Here is a 20,393-nt window from a genome sequence, read left to right on the forward strand (position 1 = left end):
TATATATATATATATATATATATATATATATATATATATATATATATATATCCCAAATTCTCCTACTCATACTCACAAACTTAGGTATGGCAATGGAATTGAGGGGCACAGCATCAGGCAGATGTCTCTGTTTCGTTGTGGGTGTTCTGCTAATGGTGGTTTGGACGCAATTTGTAAGTGTTGAAGGAAGGGTTCTGAAAGGAGTTGCAGATGAAGCGGTGGTGGAGCCAATTGAAATGGTAGCTTATATGGCTACACTTGATTCATTAAGTGGCAGTAGTCGCAGTGCATTTGGCAGCTTGAGCTTCGTGTTGTCGTCTGGGCCTAGTAAAAAAGGTCCCGGACATTGACCATTATCTTCAATGTTTCTTCTTCATTGTTTTGTGTATCAGTGTTATGGAGGGAGAATTCGTTTCTTCATTTATTCCAATAACAGAGTTTCACTCTGGGTCACTCACTCTTATCACCGAATAAGAGTCGATCAACTTGAAATAGTGTCGCACGTATGCTCAAGTTTCTAGTCTCGTTTGAGAAGAAGGGTTTTTTAAAAAAAGAGATTTTCGAGAAAGAATTTGAAAGCAAAGTTGAAAGAAAAATTAAAAGAGCTATAAGCCAACCACGAAACATTACCACTTAAATAGCATATAATTCAGGATAGGAAGAATAGCCAACCAGTCACAGGTCTTACCAAGGGTAGGCATGAATATGCTGGAACATCATACCCCTACTAAATACAAAAAAGAAGATATACATCATAAAAGCAATAAAAGAATGCAGTAAAGTGATACACAAGAATGAGTTTGACATGTAACTGCACATGCAGTTATGAGACAATACGTCTTAGATGATGGCATCTTTGAAGACTTGGGATAGCCATGTTTATTAGGAAATATTAGGCAAGAATAGGTACCAGCTTTAAGATTTGCCCATACGAACCAAGATCGTCTATTCTAATAAGGTGTACGTTTTTTTCCAAAAATTACTTTTATTTCCAAAATATTACAGAATTTTACATTCATTTTCAACATTCATACTAGGATACATGCTAACACACAGCATATTAGCAAACTTAGATACAACATAATACCCAATTTTAAGCACACAATCAGACATCTCTCCGAATGGTCGGAAGAGATTATAATTTTGACCCTCGAGATTAAAAACAGTAACACCAACACACATAATGGTTATTAGAAACCAAATCAAAGCTGTGATAGTAAATGAATGATGGGAGCACGAGGTTTGAACATAGCTACCAAAGGGCGGGCTTTGGGCATGGTGAGTCCAATTCCAGGAGTCAAGTCTACTTCCTTGTTGTCGAGTCTCTCCCACTCAAAGCACTGAATCAGAGTGGCCAGCGCCAGCCCCACCACTCTGTGCGCAAGGCCAGCCCCTGGACACGCCCTTCTCCCCATCCCAAATGGCAACAATTTACTTACTTCCACACTCTCGCCCTCTTTGAACCTCTCTGGTCGGAAGCTATTGGGATCTTCCCACACTTTTGGGTCTCGATGGATGGCCCATGCATTCACCACTAACATGGTTCCTTTCGGAACGTCAAACCCTCCAATTGTGCAGTCTTCAGATGATTCTCGTGGAACCAATATTGGAAGCGCTGGAAATAGGCGATACGTCTCGTTGATTATGCCTTGAAGATAGTGTAGCTGGTTAAGATCCATCTCCTCTACCAGCCGTTCGTCCCCAACATGCTCGTTTATCTCAGTCCACGCCTTCTTCATCGCGGTCGGATGGTTGAGGAGTAGCGACAACGCCCACTCTAGTGTTCCCGCTGTTGTGTCAGTTCCCGCAGCCAGAAGTGTCTACGCCATTCATTTACTTACCTACTTTAGAAATTACGAAACTCTACAACGGTATAATTTACTTGTAAATTCATTATCAACCCTTTAATTAGCAGATGAGGGACTCTTCTCCCAACAATCCTCCTCTCGAACAAAGTACATCACGAGGCCTATGGACCCTTCAAACAGTCCTTCCTTAATCGAGGCTTGACTCCTTCTCTGGAGCCTTGGAACAAAGTAAACACTTTGTTCGACACTTGAGAGTCATTTTTTACTACACTTTCAAGGCTCACAAGTTCCTTGTTCGACATAGCTAAGTTAAGAGCATGACTTGAAATCATGTTAAGAATCACTATGTGATCCCACATTAGTTGGAAAGGTAAACGAAACATTCTTAAGAATATGGAAACCTCCCCCTAGTAGACTCGTTTTAAAACCTTGTGAGGAAGCCCAGAAGGGAAAACTCATATATGCTAGTTATGAGTTTGAACGGTTACAAACGGTATCAAACCTAGACACCGAGTAGTATGCCAGCAAAGACACTGAGCCCTGAAGGGAGTGGATTGTAAGACCCCACATCAATAATTCTTAGGAACATAAGGACTCTACTCTCAATAATTCTTAGGAACATAAGGACCGTAAATTTATGTAAATGTTATAAATTATGGAGCTTTGTAATTTGGCTTACCAAGAATTGGCCCTTGATGATATCGTCCTTGTAATATTCAGGTTCCATTTGTTGCATGGACAGCAGACTATCAATCATGGTCTTTCGTTCATTGTCATCGGCTTTCTTGTTCCGACGTTCATCAATCAAACTTTGTGCAAAAGCATCGCCGTCCACCCTCACCTTAGCCAGCCTCTTCCTGAATCCTTGATAATCGACCAATTTCAAAACCGACAAGAAATCAGCTGGATACGATGCTCCGCTCAGTAGAGGAACTTGCTTCATTGTGTTCTTCAACTCCCTCGCCTCCTCACTATCATCCACTGCTTCATCTCCAAAGTAACGCTTCCCAACCATCAACATCAACGCAATATTGAAAGACAGCTCCGTCAATTTGGACCTTATCTCCACTCGGACATTATTTTTGCCCGAAATTCGGTATAAACTTTTGAGCCATAATTTAACCTCCTGCTGTCGGATGTTAATTAATGCGTTGAGACGGTACGTGGAGAGTAGCTCAGTGGTAGCTATGCGGCGCATGATGCGCCAGTGCTGTCCGTATGCAGTAGCACCAACGGCAGTGTAGTCATAATTCAGAATCTTCCCGGAAATCATACGAGGACGGCTGGCAAATATGATGTCGTTTTTCGAAAAGCACTCCTGGGCGGCGGCCGGGGAGGAAACAACCACCACGGGGCGGAAACCGAGTGACAGCGACAGGATTGGACCGTACTTTTGCGACAGATCTTGCAGCATTTGGTGGAATGGCTCTTTTAAAAGATGAAGGTGGCCGATTACCGGAAGGGAAGGTGGGCCGGGTGGGAGATTTTTGTGCTCCGCTTTTCTGAATTTGAAAATCAGAAGCAGAGCTAAAATGAGGACCAACAATGGGACCTCAAAATTAGAGAACAACAGTGTCTCTTCCATCGTTGAATGCATTATGTTCAAAGTTCGGGTGGTGCGATGGATACCGTACCCATTGCATGGCTTTTATAGACGGGAGTGATGGTAGCAACCCCACATTTCTCGATGATACGATATTCTCCCCTTTAAGCATAAGCACAAGGGTTTCACCAAAAGAGTTCGTACTAATGGAGATATATTCACCATTATCCTTCCCTAAATTAGTTTTTTTTAAGGAATAAGCCGAGTTTGAGAGATTTAAAACATTTTATAATTACATTCTTTAATTAGGTCACGTGTTTTTTCTCCATTTTTTTAGAATAAAGTTTAAAAGCAATAAATAATAAATCATATCACATTATTTTCACAAATTAATATCAAAATTATAGATATATTTTTTGGGGATGATAATAGTTAAAAAAATAAAGTAATAATCTGAATTTGAATTTGGAACAGGAATAAAGAAAAAGGAAAGCCCATCCCTATAGTGGCTATATAATTATTGCCTCCAGACATTGTCGGGACTAATACGCCAAAAAATTAAAAAAAAAACGGAACCTATCTCTTTGATTTTTTTTTATAAATAATTTGATTGGTTAATTACTGCCTCTTAATCGATTTTTCATAAAAGATTTAAATATTCAAGAATATTTTTTTAATAATTTACTCTTAAAAAAAATTAAGTGATAACTAAATCTTGCTTTTTTTTTTAAAGTCAGTAATTAAAAAAAAAAAAAAAAGAGAGAGAGAGAGAGAAGGGAGATGTAATTTGGCACGTGCGAATATGTGAGAGTTGAGGCCCGTATGGCTTAAAAGTTTTCAATGACTGCATGATTCCAATGGGTGTGTAATTATAGCAATTTTAGTGCGCTGTCTTTTAACAAAAAAAAAGAAACACAAACAGATAAATTCACTACCATGACGTATTAACTAATCATTTTTTCCTATAATTTTTTATTTTGAAGATGAGTGTAAATCTCGTCTTATAATTTTTAAGCATTTTTTTTAGGGATAGATTTTCACACTCTTATAAAATAAATGTTTCGAGAATTCTATGTGTTTAGATTTTTTGATTCGGAATTAAATTAAGTTATGAAATATAATTAAAATTGAATAATGTGAATTGAAAAAAAAAAAAAGGAAAAAAAGTGAAAGAATCTGTTGAAGATAAGGTTGCTAAATGGGGGACACTGTTCGCAGTGCTTTTTCTTTTCTTTTTTTTATTATAATAAAACTATTGTTTTCAATTTAATATTAAAATTAAACATTTCACACGTGGCGTACTGTGATTGGCCCACGTGTGGCTAAACGTTGGAAACTAAATATAAATTCTCCAAATATATATAATAATAATCTTAACGCTTCAAAAGAAAAAAAATTTAATGTTAGTTTTTTTTTTTGAAAGTTCAATATTTTATTTTAAAATATATTTAATCTTAAAACTTTTATTAATACGTTTAAATCTTATAAAAAAAAAATTAAAATATTTCTATCAATACTTCTCACCATCTTAAACAATTAATAAAAGTTTAGGAATATGTTTGAACCCGATTTTAGATATTTTTGAACTCTTTTTTTTTTTTTTTTAATTTAAAATATTAACGTAAACAGTTGAAAGGTTGAAAGTTTAAGATAATTTTGAATTTTTGGAAAACACTTTATAATTATAACATTTCCTTAAAAAGAAAAAAGAAAAAAGAAAGGAACATTTTAGATTAGATTCTTATAAATAATCATCCACTTATGTGTATCTTTTTAAATTCATAGCATGTGTCTTTTTTCATCAAAGTTGGCAGTCTTCTTGGTCTGTTCTAATCCATGAACACATTAGGCAAGTTATGGGGTTTACGTATCCAACCTAAAAACAACTGCGTTAAGCAAGTTATGGGATTATAGGTAACTGTATGTTTTTATTTTTGGCCCTTACATTAAAACACAACAGCTAAGTTGTCGAGGGAGTAAAGGAATCCTATTGCCTTCAAAGGGCTGGGCTTCCGCAATGTATTTCCTCATCCCCAACAATGCATTCACTACCCAACCCTTCCGGGGTCTCCATGGATGGGATGGCCCAACCATTCACCACCTAATGCGCCAGTTTACGTACCCTTACAAAAAAAAAATGTTTCGCTCTACTCTCCCAACGGATCTCACAATCTACCTTCTTCAGGACCTAGCGTCCGTGTTGCCGCTCGTTGCCTTCTCCAATCAATGTGAGGCCTCTCAATTCACCTCCCTTCGAGGCCCGACGTCCTTGTTGGCACATCGCCCGATTTCTGGCTCTAATACCATTTGTAACGACCCAAGCATACTGCTAACAAATATTGTCCTTCTTAGATTTTTCTTTCGAGTTTCCCTCAAGGTTTTTATTGTCCTCCTTAGGTTTTTCCTTTCGGATTTCTCTCACGGTTTTTATAACGCGTGTGTTAGTGAAAGGTTTCCACACCTTTATAAAGAATGTTTCGTCCTATAGATGCTAGAAATAGTGAATGGGTCTAGTTGATTATGACTTGAAGATGGTGAATTGGAAGTGGATTCAACACAATGGGTTGTTTATCTAACTCCATGCCTTCTTAATTTTTAGTTATTATTGTGTTTCCCTTTGCATATAATTTATGTTTGAAGCAACATAAAATTGAAGCAACATAAGTGGGAAAAGGGATCAATATGACCAAGGAGAGAGAGAAAAAAATAGGCACTCCCCATTGTTGGAAATCTGCCAAACAAAATCTGCATAGCCCCACAAGCCAAAAATGGCATGACTTGAAAAGAATGATAGATATACAACTATACAAATGCTACATTAATAACCCATAAGACTGAATAAGAATCATTTTGGGCATACACAACGCGGATTTTGGAGAACTTGAGAAACAGAGAACACATCTGTGGAAGAGCATATAATATATATATTTAATTGAATCTTACAAAAATTATTTGGAAAAGGAAACAAAGGAGGACGCATTTCCCCATAAAGGTTGCACCCAGGAAAAAGCTGAAGGAAGGCAAGCAAACCAGAAGTCCACGTGGTCACGCCTCCCAATAGAGTCAACACCATCATTTTGACCATATTTCATACGACAATCGGACGTAGTCTCCATTCCCAGAGCGCTTCAACGATTATGGAGAGGATCCGAAGTGTTTGGGACCTTCCTCTTGCTGGCAAAGAGCGCACTGAATGAGTGTCTCCATGGCGGCGACGGCAGCTGCTTCCGGTGCTTCTCCTGCATTTTTGACGGCGGATGTTGATGGATGACGACGACCCCCATTGTCCCTTTGCTTTCTCCGGAGACCAGAAGAGTGAAAATCGCCATTAACAGAAGCAGCCGAGCTTCCATGGACACTGGAAATGGCATATTGAAATAGAGTGGTTAGCAAGAGAGAAGGAAGGGGCAGCCAGAGAGTTTCAGAGGACAAAACCCAGCTGCTTACTTCTTAACAATGGTCTTCTCAGCTTAGTTGGAGGGAAAGGTCAGAGGGAAAGAAAAGTGTTCGAATGAAGGAAAAGTGATATGGCTTTGTATGGCATGGCAGGGCAGGGCAGTATCGAAGGATAAAGAAGAAAAGTGTAAGCTTAAATGCAATCGAGTAGACAACCTGCAAGACCAGCAACACAGCAGACGAGACGAGGCCACTTTTCCTTTTCAGCAGAAGCCTTTTTAATATTCTTTCTACCATCGTGCTGCTTTTCTTTCTAGCTTTCAGTCCCTTCAACCTCTGAAGCAGAGGGTCATTTTCATTTTAAGCCTCTACGTAAATAAAGCATTCGTAGCAGCATATCCATCCTGGCTCTTCTCTTCTCTCGCTTCTGCCTTTTCCCTCTTCGAGCAATCCTTGTCGAAGTTAGAGACCATTTGCCCCTTCAGAAAACTTTTAACAATGCATGCACGACAATGTGCTACATTTGATGCTTTTCAAGGCACCCTTTTTAGTTCTTGCAATTATTAGACATGTGGTTTATGTACATTGCCAACTCGAACTTCGAAAAAGAAAATTTCAGAAACTCTATGCTTCAAATGGGCTTCCGGCCCAATGCATGATGTGCATTTGCTGAATTTTGTACAGTACTAAACACACCCTAAAATCTAATAACGTTGGGTTATCTGTTTTTTTCAAAAGAAATCTTTACAAGGGAAGAAAAAAATGCAGTAATGTTGTGGGAAAAATGCAAGCTTTGGCTTCATGCTTTGGCTTGCCTTCCAATGCACAAAAATGTGTTCCATTCCGAGTAGACACTCGACTCTCAACTAATGCCCTATAGAGCTTGTACAGATTGAAACTGAACCATGCCTCTGGAATTCAGATTCCTATCTAATATAAATTTCTATTCGCTCCCATAGACTAAGCTCCTAACTACTATTGTCATCTTGTACAGTCATATTCTAACATCTTCAAAATATGGAATAGGAATCTCTGGAGGTGAAGGCATGATAGACACAAATTTGTACTGCAATAAGACAGGAATATATGAAATAAAAATTAACGGCAGTGCTTAATTCCAAGAATTCACAGAAGCTAAAGGTTTCTAAATTCATCATATAATAGGAACCTTTCTATCCAGCATAAAAGTGGGCATTTAACCATGAAAATACCTTATGTTGTTTGTATTTCTCCCTTATAGCTGCCAAAGCGCCTCCTCTTCTACTAAGGTATAAATCATGTACAAGTAGAACGCAATCTTTCATATCAGCTGGCTTGTATCCAGTAAAATGCTCCAACCTGGAGGTCTACATGACATAAAATATGTTACACATGCCCAATCCCTACCAAAAACAAGATGATGCATAATCCAATGTTTTAGAAATCTTACCCAAGGATGCTTCTTTGGTTGGATCATAAATCGTGCTAGAAATATAACAGATGCAGCAATGAGAGACGGTAAGAATTTGACACAGTTGTAGTCTAGTAGACTTAACTCAGCAAGATAGTAGCCCAAGAATTCAAATTGCAAAGTATTAAACTGCAAAAACCAATAAGAAATAAGTAACTGAAATTCATGTTAGGCATCCTTACAATTAACAGAGGATTAGGAAGCTACTTCGTAAGTCTCTTGAGCAATCATTGTGAATCTCCTGCACATCAGAATAATGTTGCGTAAGTTACCAAACCATGCAGCTTCTGCACATTTTGCATAATTACTAGCAGTAAAAGGTAGACAGACAACTGCACTTGCCTTAAAAATGTCTTTATTGTGGGACTCCCAAGTTCAAATTCCAGTGATTTCAATATATCTGCCTCCATCTCAACCACCTTCAGAATCAAAATAAATACAGAATGCTATGATTCAACCACTTTTGATTATGATGAAACCTTCCAGAAAATTAAACAATAGATGAGTAGCAAATTACCTCTTCTCTCTTGTAGGTATTGTCTGTTATATAAACAAATTCTTCAACATGCGGAGGACTGATTTCTTCATACTTTCTAAGTACACACAAACATACGAAAAGAAACAGAGTTGAGTTAATTGGGGGATTTTATGTGAACCAAGAATGAGCCAGAGGGCAAAAGATCAGTGGGGGTTATCAGCAGGCTTACGAGGCAATGAGCATGGCAGAAACCCCCAGCAATTGAAGTTTTTGCCTGCTGATTGCGTTTAGAGATAAGTATCTGTCAACATATGAAATAGAGAGGTAAAGAGTGTCTGAAACAAGCTTGTATTCTTTTGCAACTTCAACCAACCAATCCACCAGAATCCCCCTCATATTGGCACTTATATCCTTTTGTACCCTCCCGATGTAATCTGGTAAAGGTCTTCTTCGTGGATCAGTCTGAATGTTCAAATAAGAATCAGCATAGGCAGAGATCCAGGAAATTAGAAACCCCCAGCACACACACACTTCCGTATTAATCTAAGATGTCAGGACACTATTGTGATACCATTGAAATACAACAAATCAGATTAAAACTAAGATTTGAAGACAGGATGATATATCATAAATCGACCAAAAACGAAATGGATGCCCTCCCCCGACACCCACACAAAGTCGGCAACTAATCTTCTTGCATCAGAGCTAAAGGGTATGTGAAAATTGGAGCAATATATTCCATTCCTAGACAAATCCTCATGAGAAAGTCTAATTTTAATGTAGGAGCGATTAAACTGGAGGACCGTGAATATACGAATCAATAGCAAAGCCAGTAATCAAGGATTAAATAGAAAAAAGTTGTACAAATCCCATTAATCAAAGTGGAGTATTAATTATGGGTGGGGGGGTGGAGAAAAACTCGAACCTCCATGGCGCGAAGGTACTCGTAAATATCAGAGGCGAAAAGCGTGCACATTTGCGGGTCTTCGGAATTGCCCTCATCCGATAGCTTGACATCAGCATCCGGAAGCGTATTAATTTGAGCGGCCGCACTTGTCTCCGCTGTATCCCTCGATTTGAGTCTCCGTCTCTGCCTGCTGGGTCTGGACCTGGAAGTCCGATCGACGGAAGAAGAAGTAGCATTCTGTAAAATAGGAAGCTCTCCGAGAACGACTCTCCTCTTGTTGGCAGAGCGATCGTGGGGGGTAGCAGCCTCGGCGGACCTCTTCTTAGAACCCCGAGTGAGTCGAAATATATTCTCCTTATCCGCCATAGTTAAGAGTCGACCTGGGATCTGAAAAGGGGGGCTGGAAAAGACAAAGTGAGAAGGAGAAGTGGGTATGTTGGGTGTTGGTTTAGGTGAGGAATTGGCGGTGGCGCGGGTAGAATATGTACACTAAGAAAGAAATTGGTAATAGATTTTGGGGAAAATGAGAAGCGCCAGTTTTGGTTTTCAAAACATGAAAACCAAATTAAGTGAATCCGCAGAAACATTAAGGTCGCGCGCTCTTCCATTCCGACCAACCTTTCACTTCAGATTTTATGGCTCTATTTTTAAAATTTTCAGACTTTCCCCATTTTCGTTCTTCCCGGGTTTTAAGCTCATACGCCGCCGTTTTGTTCTTTTCGGAACAATTCTCCCGCCCCCGCCTCTACCCAATGTGCGTACCCCAAAAATCTTAATTAATTCCCCAATTTCTCAAATTGAAATACTTCTAATTACCTAATTAGTTAATTAATGAATTACAAAGCACCCAAATTTGAATTAAAAAGGTTAGAACACCCAATGTCGAATCAGGGCAATTAAGGGTTGTTGTTATAACAAAATGCAAAAAAAAAAAAAAAAGTAAAAAGTGGTGAAGAAGATGAGAGCAATCTTGACCATGCAGACCAGAAACAGCATATAAACTTTAAAGAAAGTGAGTCCATATTTAATGAAATTTTAACGTACTTTGGGGGATTCAAAATTCAACGCGTTTTATGAGGAGGAGGAAGTCAGATATGAATGGGACACCCACCAATACCCTCTTTCAGTAATCACTCATGTTACTACAAAGCTAAAAGGGTGCGGCTTTTGGGGGTTTCCATGTCCCCACCGGCCACCACACCTTGCTTTGCTTCCCCAAATCTTTAGCCTAACGAGACAACAGGCAAATCTCTGGCTCACTCAAGTGTGCCCAAGAATCGCTCGAATTTGTTCTATTTTGGGTTGAATTTTAATAAGATAAAGTTGTAATCCATTTTTACCCGGCAACGCAGATGGTTCGCCGGATTCCTGAACTGCGGTTTTCACCGTCGGGAACAATCGAGGATGTTTCTAGGGATCGGTCTCTCCATGGGAAAATGTGGATGAAATTTTCAGTGATTGTGTATTTTCTTCGGGAAGAAGATTGAAAGAAGACGACGCTGGCGGTGCCATCCTCACGTCGCGAGTGACCCGATCTAAGGGAAGGACGAAAGAATCAAATTAACAGAAGCCAGCCATTATGGATAACGAAATGATTTCACGTACCCGATAACACGATTTTCGACCAAATATTCAAGGCAGAACCAGTCGGCGTTCGTTCGGAGAGAAGCGTCGCTCTTAAATGTTCGGAGCTTTCCGGAGGAAGCAGGGAAGAGTAAACCTGTTGAATCACAGAACCACGCCGTTCGTCTCCCAATCTTTCACCGATTGAAATTTTGAAACGCTGAAAACGGAAACTGAGGATTAAGTTGAAGATTAGGGTTACATACGCGAGAAATGTCCGCCGCGCTTCAGAGGAAATGCACTGCCGCAGTGCCGCTGGAGCAATTACTGCAAAATTTATCATTCGAACTGTAAAATTAAGCGGCAGAGAACCAAATAGCAGCAGAATCGGTACAACAATATATCAATCAATCAAAAGCGGCAGCACTCACCTTACGAGCAAGCACTTTGATTTCCTCAACGAGGATTTCATCCACATTTTCCGCCTGGCAGAGCGTCGTGATCTCCGACAAATCGACTTCAGAATGCCCTAAATTGAATCGTCCATAACAAACCGAAATCAAAATAGTCTCCAAATTTATCTCCAGATTGAACAGATAATATATCCAAGTACGCTTGTTGCTTTACACGTTACCTAAACTGTTTTCTTAGATCCCGAAACTGATATTCGCTGCCGGGAATTTAATGCTGAATATTCTGTCGTCGTGATCAACAGTAAATAGAGGTACGCTTCACGATCTCATTTCTCACCGCCGAAAGTGGATTTCATGTGTAGCTTATTGCGATGATCATTGCAACTGTTGCCGCTTCACATGAACCCATTAAAGTGATTATTATTTAATTAATAACCACCCAATAAGTCGACATCTAGAATTATTCTTCCATAAAATAAAATATCTTCAAAAAAACTTATAATATGCATAACCCGCAAAATAATAGATGATAATTCAAGTTCATAATATATGATTGTTGTCATAATTGTTGTTATTTATTTCTTTGAAAGTACCATATCATTAAATTTGAGAAAAACAAAATTAGAACCTGGACGTGTGTTCTTGCCTCAACTTGTGGATAGCCATAATGAGAACAACGCTTAATTCCATGCTAAAACTGTTCCTCTGCAGATGTACCAGAATATGATGAGATGGTTCTTGATCTGTTCATTTTCTCTTGTTTTTAGATGACTTAAATAGATTATTATAAGACTTTCATATTTAGATTTTTCCTCTTAAGCTTCTGACACACCATGTATTGTCAGACTTTGATACCATTTATAAACGTCCAAACACACCGCACAAAATATTGTTTCTTTGAACTTTTCTTTTTACGTTTTCCCTCAAAATGTAGAATGCATCTAATAGAAAAAGTTTTCACACCCGTTATAATCTCCTACGGGGTCTGGAGGGGCTTGGGATGTTACAACACAGATCGAAAATCAATTGCATGGGTAATGATTAAAAAAAAAGTTATAAAAACAAAAATTAAATAGACATGTTCAATTTAGATGATATGTTTTCTTTATAAAGAAATTAAGTAGGAGACAAAAAAGTGGATTTCTGATCTGTTCATAGCGAACTAAAATCCCTTTTGCAATTGGCACGTGGCGTCGTCATGGGACCAGGTGGGTGCTGAGTGGGCAGGGCCCATGAAGAGATGGCGGCGAGCGGCCCGAGAGATCATCATGCCCTCCACATTGGCATCATCTCAATTGCCCATTGGCCCACTGCGATGACCTGGATCACATAATTTTCCATTTATTATTATTCCCTTTAAAAGCTGGATTATTCTGTTTAATTTACATATAATACTACAAAGCTAGAATCACTGATTAATCCAGTGACGTTCAACTGGATGCCCTTTGGAGCCGAGGGGAGGGTGTGTCCCGGCGAAGGGTTGGCGGTAGGATCTTTGAGAGGGAGGCAGTGGGCAGAGTATTGATATGAGCCATGGCATTGGACTCACATTGCCCAAAGCTCTTCCCCTCCATTAGCAAATCCATACAAGAATTGAAACGAACTTGCGAGCAGTGAATTATTGTCGACAAAACTAAACTTGTTACGACGAGGGTGGAGTTTCTACACCTTTACAAACAAAAAAAAACATGCTTTGTTATTCTCATTAATCGAGACGAGATCTCACAATCCACTATTTGGAGCCCAATGTCCTCATTCACACATTGTCTGTATATGGCTCTGATGCCACTGGACGATTATAAACACTTTTCCAAATGACAAATTTGGTCAAACAAAAACTGATCCGCCTATAGCTAAATCGTCCATTGAACCTGCAGATGATTGGTTGACTAAGCTTAACAATTCATAATATGAAGTATGAATTCTGATGGGCCTTGATTAAACATAGCTAAGCAAGCTTATTAAAACTTATCCAAACGACCTAAATTTACGATAATTACGACAATAGTGTTGAAAGAAAAAATGAGGCCAATAAGTGAGATGTGGCAGTCCAAAATTGAATATGAATATTACTGATAAGTTATTTGTTAATATTATTTTATGAGATATTTAAAGAGCATTGACCTCGAAAGCTGAAGCATCTTAGTTCGGTTGATGCTCTGCTCCGCTTGGTCGGAAAATGACAAAATTGAGACTAGATCCCGCCGTCTCCGTCGCTTCCCGACAACACGCTGTCCCCTTCCCCGACCATACCTTCCACCGCCCCAGTATTATTTATTTCCTCATTTAAGATCTTATCACATTAGATGGTTAGAAACCGTGTCCGTTTTCTCTGCAAAAAACAACTAAGTTGTTCTTTTTCTCTTTCCATTGGCTGTTTCGGCACCCCACTCCTTACACCATGTGAATTTGAATCAATATACAACCAAAATTTTTTACAAGTTGTCTCAAGAGCACCGAAACAACAACACACCACACCGCTTCAAATAAATAACGCAACACGAACCAACTGTTGAATGAAAGTGTCCCACATCGGTTAATTTAGGGAATGGTCATGGGTTTATAATCAAATAATACACTTTCCATTGGTATAAGACCTTTTAGGGAAGCCCAAAGCAAAGTCACGATCACTTATGCTTAAAGTGGACATTATCATACCATTGTGGAGAGTCATGTTCATCTAACATGGTATTAGAGTCATGCCCTAAACTTTAATCATGTCAATAGATTGACAAATCCTCAAATGACGAACAAAGTATTGTGAGCCTTGAAGGCATAGTAAAAAATTGACCGAAGAAGACTCCAAAGAAGTTGAGCCTCGATTAAGGGGAGGTGTTGGATGAAAGTGTCCGGTATATAATCAAAGAATATCCTCTCTATTGATATAAGGTCTTTTGAGGAAGCTGAAAGTAAACCCATGAGAGCTTATGCTCAAAGTGGACAAACCAACAACTACCTTTCTGTTCTAATCCGCTATTTTACTAGTAGATATTAGACTGTATTAAGTACTTTTGAAAAACATCTCGGATTATAAAACATACTTTCTTCAATTTGGGATTATAAAACATATTTTCCTTAATTAATGAACGAACGTGCCCAAATAATCTGTCCACTCGATTATTTATGTAACAATCAGAGATTGAAACGGTGCAGTGTGTGGGCGAAGGGTCAGTGGTAGCAGTGAAGCCATGGGAGCAATAATCGTATACATTCCACTGTTCTTCGTGTTGTATGTGTTAACAGAGCAATTTCTTCACAGGATTAGAAACCTCCCGCCGACCCCTTTCCTCTCGCTTCCAATCATCGGCCATCTCCACCTCTTGAAGAAGCCCATGTACCGGACGTTAGCGGAGATCTCCAACCGGTACGGACCAGTTGTGTTTCTCAGGTTTGGATCCCGGGGGGTTCTAGTGGTCTCGTCTCCTTCCGCGGCGGAAGAATGTCTGAGCAAGAACGACGTCGTGTTTGCCGACCGCCCTCGTCTCCTCATATCCAAATGGTTCGGATACAACAACAGGAACCTCGTATGGTCGTCTTATGGAGACCACTGGCGCAACCTCCGCCGAATCTCCACCGTTGAAATTTTGTCAACTCATCGCCTTCAGATGCTCGCAGCCGTCCGTTTGGACGAGGTCAAATCCTTGATTGGAAGACTGGCGAAGGGTGAAAACCAAGTGCAGGACATGAATAATGCCTTTTTCGATCTGACTTTTAACGTCATGCTGAGAATGATCGTGGGAAAGCGGTTTTACGGTGAGGACGTGGAGGATGCTGACGAGGCACACAGATTTCGTGAGCTACAGAGCAAGTCAACGCAGTTAGGTGGCAAGACAAATATGGGAGATTTTATCCCGCTGATGTCGTGGTTGGGACTTGGGTGGGCGGCGGAGAAAGAGATAATGGAATGCCACCAAAAAAGAGACGCTTTCATGCAGAATTTGATCAACCAACACAAGAACAGAGCAATTGAAACAGAGCCCGACAATTCATTTCGCGATGGAAGGAAGAAGACGTTGATTGAAGTACTGCTAGAGCTACAAGAATCCGACCCAGATCAGTATAATGACGAAACCATCAGAGCCTTAATGCTGGTAATCACTTCTCTTAGCTTGTTTTAATGTTAATTAAGTTTAATTAAACTCATGTTCCATGGGGCAGGTTTTGTTGGCTGCAGGCACGGAAACTTCCATGAACACGATGGAATGGGCCCTGTCTCTCATGCTGAACAATCCAGAAGTTTTACAGAAAGCCCAGCTCGAAATTGACCAAAAAGTCGGCCACGACCGTCTGATGGACGAATCTGACATGGCGAACGTACCCTTCCTACGTGGCATAATCAACGAGACATTGCGAATGTACCCTCCAGCTCCACTAATGGTACCTCATGAATCATCAAAAGACTGTAGCGTTGGAGGGTATCATATCCCACGTGGCACTATGTTATTTGTGAATTTATGGGCCATTCATAACGACCCTAAGATTTGGGCTGACCCAAGAAAGTTTGACCCCGACAGGTTTGTGAAGGTGGAAAGTGAAAAGCTTGGGTTCAAGCTGATGCCATTCGGGTCGGGGAGAAGGGGGTGTCCTGGAGAGGGATTGGGGCTTCGAGTGATAGGCCTTGTATTGGGCTCCTTGATTCAGTGCTTTGAATGGGAGCGTCCTGGCGAGGAGTTGGTGGACATGACAGAAGGCGTTGCGGTCTCTATGCCTAAGGCCCGACACTTGCAGGCTAAATGTAAGCCTCGACCCATAGTTGATCGCCTACATCTTTCTCAAACAAAATCAAACCTGGCCTATTGACAATGTTTAATGAATGATGTAGGGGTCCGTCCATGTTAAGCTTTCTAACAGAACTAAACTAGTGTCATACTGCCTGCTATGCATATAGTTTATAGAGTAACACCAGTTTATAACTGTTGCAGTAGTTTATATTTTGTTCGTTGAACTTAAGTTAATTTCAATAACGTGGAAATACTATGGTTTTATCCATATATTACCACGCTTGTCTAAACTTTCTATTTTTTTTTTTTTTACCTTTTTTTAAATATGAATTAATAATGGAGGAACAGAAAAATAATCGAATGGTCACTTGAGGATATCTTCATTCTCGACTCCATTGAAGTTTTCCGACCTTTCTCTTGCTATATTACCTTTTCCTTATTGAAGATTATTGGGAGTGAGTCCCACATTGGTTAATTTAGTGGAATGTCATGGGTTCATAAGTAAATAATAGCCCAAAGCAAAGCTGTGAGAGCTTATGCTTAAAATGGACAATATCATACTATTGTAGAGAGTATTTTTGTTGTATTTTTTTTTTATCAACAACACTGTGACAGTTTTATCCAATACTTTGTCCAACCCCTGTCATATATTCCCAAAACTAAGAGCTAGAATGCAAACTTAGACCAACTGTCTCTCATATACCAAATCTATCCTAGCCCATTAGCCCATGGATAGAAAAAATATGGTCCAATCTCCGTTATTTTATCTAGAATCGTCGCCCGGGTCATTGGATTGCCATGTGTCACAACCTTATTAAAAAGTAAGTAGGTTGTGACTCTCATATATGATGACAAATGAGAGGTGACGTGTAAGTGGTGTCTATCAACCCATATGAGCTTTGAAAAAGGCAAATATCATGATGCGATCAGGGAGCACGATGCATCGTCCACACACTAAGAAGAGTGTGTATAATTGGCAAACTAAGGTATAAACAAGATTAGAAGCGACGATATAGGACTTCAAGCCATAACTTCAAAAGTCAGGATTTTGAAGTTCTTTTTGATAAGCGACTATGGAGTTAAGTTCATGCAAGTAAAATATGAAACTCGTCAAATTTGGTGTCGATTAGACACCAAAAGAATGCTCCACAAGGCCGTATGATTCCTGGCAAATACATCTATTTTTAGGAGACGTAAAATGCCTTGAATGTACTATAAAAGGAGGTATTGGTGTGACAACCCTCTTAGGTCTTGTGGCCTAAGAAAACTATCAAATAGTACAGACGTGTGTCATGGTATGGGCGAACATCGTAAAACGAGTGTCTTTGATGAGTTTTCTTATGATGAGTTTTTGAGAACATTGTCACTTGGCACAAGTATGTCGAAAGTGCATCCAGCCCCTTTAGTTGGAGGTTGATATATAGGGTTGAGCTCCAACATGATATGCACAAATGACTCGACATGGACATAATATGGTTTATGCTTCGATAATCCTCAAATGAATGGATGTCTGAGATGTCTCAATTACAAAGTTGACTTGGGAGTCGATATTTGATAAGCATGAAAGCCGATGACATCTCAAGACTCAGATAACATCATGAAGTATTGGTGAGATTTAAGCAATACATTTGGATACCGGATGAGCTCTAGTTTACATCAATATGTACCCAGAAACCTTATGATGACTCAATGTAGTGTATAGGCCTATGACACCTTCAGTCAATTCTGATTCTGTCATCGTCGTCTTGTGTACTCGGTTGCAATTTGCCCGCCAAGTTCTTTCCCACAACTGTGGACTCGAGAGATTTCGATTATCAGCAGCGGTCCGTGATTCTTCCTCTCTGCATCTCGCCTACGAATCCCACTCATCAGCATGACTGGACCGTGGTCATCGTCTCACCTGCAGAACTTAGACAAGCCGCACTCATTTGATGCTCGAATGAGGCTCCACGACGACCTCCTTACCAACGGGTTCGCCTTTCAGAAATTTCCGTTTGTTTCTGTTCGTATGCTTTACACGACACGTCTATGGATTGGGACTCTTCCTCAAGAGTTTTCTCTTATTGTGGATACTGGAAGTACCGTGCTCTAACTGTGTGGAGCGAGGGAATCATCAGGTTTCTTTCGGTTCATTGCTGATCTGCGTTGTTTTTTCAGTTCTGCTCTCTATACCTAAACATCTGCAAGTCGTTTTGTGGGTTTGAATTTAGGCTTACAGATCCTGATACTGCTATATGAAAATTTTGTCTTTAAAACTGTGAACTGTCGAGGTAAGCATGGGGCCTAGAACTCGGCTTTGTGGATTCGCCGATGAAGGTAAACCAAAAGATCAGAGATCCCCCCTAAGATCACGGCTTCGTACGTGTTTTTCTTTGGAAAAGACTTCTGTTTATTGGCATACAGAGATAAAAACCAGTTAGGTCCTAGATGAAAAACTACCACGGATATGCTATGTGAGATCCCAACATTACTTGTAAGCGTGTGGAAACCTCTCCCTAAAAGACTCGTTTTAAAACCGTGAGGCTGACAGTGATACATAATGGGCTAAAGCGGACAATATCTGCTAGTAGTGGGCTTGATCTGATATAGGCCGGAGGTTGATCAAGGCCAATGTAAATAGAAAAGGACTTAGAGAGAACAAGTAAGTCACGGTGGTCATCTACCTGAAATTTAATACCCGAGTTACCTTCCCCCACCTCCAAATGTTGTTAACTCAAAAAAAAAAAAGAAAAATCTCAAGAGTTAGTGTAAATGTAATAGAGTTATCTCCACCTCTAAGAGAATGCTAGAGCCATTAGGTGTTGAATCTAGATTTCAAATCTTGGACATGGGTCGATACATTCATTTTATCGGGAAGTTGAATCTGAGCACTTTTGTTGGGAATTATGGTGCTGTCTTGGATATTGGAACTACATATGCTTATTTTCCAGAAAATGCGTACTATGCATTCAAGGATGCGGTAAGTTTTATCAACTCTACGTCTAATCTCAAATGGTCTTGCCTTCACCCAAAGCATTTCCATTTTGTGCTACTTATATTCCATTTGCTTAAAGGCACCTTTGTGCCTATCACAATATTCTTTCAGTGCTTCATGCTCTTTTCCTCGCAAACATATTTACTATCAGGGGCCTATCACATACAGCTCTTATTAAATATGTCTGTCACCAATATTATTCAGTATCTCATTCATTCTGCAATATGATATGGAATTTTGGAACACTTCAAAGCCATTGAAGCTATATAAATGCTTGTTGTGAAAGCTACTACAAAGGATATTTGGATCTTCAACGTGTAGCTCATATGGATCTGAGTGTTGGAGTTTATCAAGTCCCAATCTTTCATTCATATGTGTTGTTTGTCTCGTCTTTCACCATTCTGCATTGATTTGGGTATTTGCATTTCCTTTTTTCTTCCAAAGAAGACTTCTTCAATTAGTTTTTCATAATTATATTTTTCTGGTACAACTATCGTTGAATTCTTACATTATAGTCGGATTTAAACTTCTCCAATCAAGAAATCAGATTTGACCTTCAAATTTTGAAACATGTTTTTGAAACCTCTTCTGGTTATTACTACCAAATACAATATTTCTGCATTGATTTTTCTCATACAGATGGTTGTGTTCTTGTAGTTGATTTAGTAGATTTGACTCTTAGCTTATGCTATTGACTCCCAGTTTAGTGACTGTTTCATGCCGGAAAAATATGTAGGAGATGGTTTAGGATGCAAAGTAGGAAATGCTCTTTTTAACGGTTTCCCATAGGTGTTGCACAAGGGAGATATTATTGTCTTTTAACTAAAATTAAAAGTTTTTGTTTCGACTTTATACCTTTTCGTACTAAAATTCATCTCCTATTATGCTTCCCCGTTTTGTTCTAATCTCTTTATTACAAGATGTGCTGAATTCTAATTAACTTGTGCTTAATTTTCAGATAATAATGAAGAAAATTAGTTTCCTGAAACAAATTAATGGTCCTGATTTGAATTTTAAGTATATTTGTTTTTCTGGTACTGTAAGGTATTTCTATTTCTTGCTAGGGGCACTGATATCTTCAGCAGGTCACTTTTGGGTTGATTGTTGATCATGTTTTTTTTTTTTTTTTTTTTTTAGGGA

The 20,393-nt window shown here is 39.3% G+C and overlaps 4 protein-coding genes across 6 annotated transcripts in view; 2 read left to right on the forward strand and 2 right to left on the reverse strand.

Moving 5' to 3' along the window:
• Nucleotides 1-979: 979 nt before the first annotated feature.
• LOC111445861 (cytochrome P450 81E8-like) lies at nt 980-3,435 on the reverse strand. The gene is made up of 2 exons (XM_023084381.1): nt 2,488-3,435; nt 980-1,820 (listed from the first exon to the last, which is right to left on the reverse strand). Exons 1-2 carry the CDS (start codon nt 3,403-3,405, stop codon nt 1,203-1,205), a joined length of 1,536 nt encoding a protein of 511 aa, XP_022940149.1. The 5' UTR covers nt 3,406-3,435; the 3' UTR covers nt 980-1,202.
• A 2,806-nt stretch (nt 3,436-6,241) lies between these two features.
• On the reverse strand, nt 6,242-11,468 carry LOC111446635 (putative cyclin-A3-1). Of its 2 annotated transcripts, XM_023085526.1 has the most exons (12): nt 11,412-11,468; nt 11,188-11,302; nt 10,923-11,117; nt 9,601-9,982; nt 8,905-9,137; nt 8,715-8,790; nt 8,540-8,616; nt 8,405-8,438; nt 8,177-8,326; nt 7,959-8,093; nt 6,799-7,813; nt 6,242-6,709 (listed from the first exon to the last, which is right to left on the reverse strand). In XM_023085526.1, the coding sequence occupies exons 4-11, from the start codon at nt 9,946-9,948 to the stop codon at nt 7,742-7,744; spliced, it is 1,125 nt and encodes a 374-aa protein (XP_022941294.1). In that variant the 5' UTR covers nt 9,949-9,982; nt 10,923-11,117; nt 11,188-11,302; nt 11,412-11,468; the 3' UTR covers nt 6,242-6,709; nt 6,799-7,741. The 2 variants fall into 2 exon arrangements, with proteins under 2 accessions (XP_022941294.1, XP_022941293.1); XM_023085525.1 differs by lacking the exons at nt 10,923-11,117; nt 11,188-11,302; nt 11,412-11,468 and having other exon boundaries at nt 6,964-7,813; nt 9,601-10,909.
• Nucleotides 11,469-14,681: 3,213 nt separating this feature from the next.
• LOC111445994 (cytochrome P450 81D1-like) lies at nt 14,682-16,566 on the forward strand. 2 transcript variants are annotated; one of them, XM_023084585.1, is made up of 3 exons: nt 14,682-15,649; nt 15,717-15,973; nt 16,073-16,566. In XM_023084585.1, exons 1-3 carry the CDS (start codon nt 14,747-14,749, stop codon nt 16,356-16,358), a joined length of 1,446 nt encoding a protein of 481 aa, XP_022940353.1. In that variant the 5' UTR covers nt 14,682-14,746; the 3' UTR covers nt 16,359-16,566. The 2 variants fall into 2 exon arrangements, with proteins under 2 accessions (XP_022940353.1, XP_022940352.1); XM_023084584.1 differs by having other exon boundaries at nt 15,717-16,566.
• Nucleotides 16,567-17,957: 1,391 nt separating this feature from the next.
• Nucleotides 17,958-20,393, forward strand: part of LOC111445995 — an 8,904-nt gene continuing 6,468 nt past the window's right edge. Inside the window, exon 1 of the mRNA XM_023084591.1 lies at nt 17,958-18,396. The gene's annotated coding sequence lies outside the window, so the exon portion shown is untranslated. The remainder of the gene's footprint in view (nt 18,397-20,393) is intronic.

This window comes from Cucurbita moschata, unplaced genomic scaffold, assembly GCF_002738365.1.
Source record: "Cucurbita moschata cultivar Rifu unplaced genomic scaffold, Cmos_1.0 Cmo_Scf00008, whole genome shotgun sequence".
Lineage (NCBI taxonomy): Eukaryota > Viridiplantae > Streptophyta > Magnoliopsida > Cucurbitales > Cucurbitaceae > Cucurbita > Cucurbita moschata.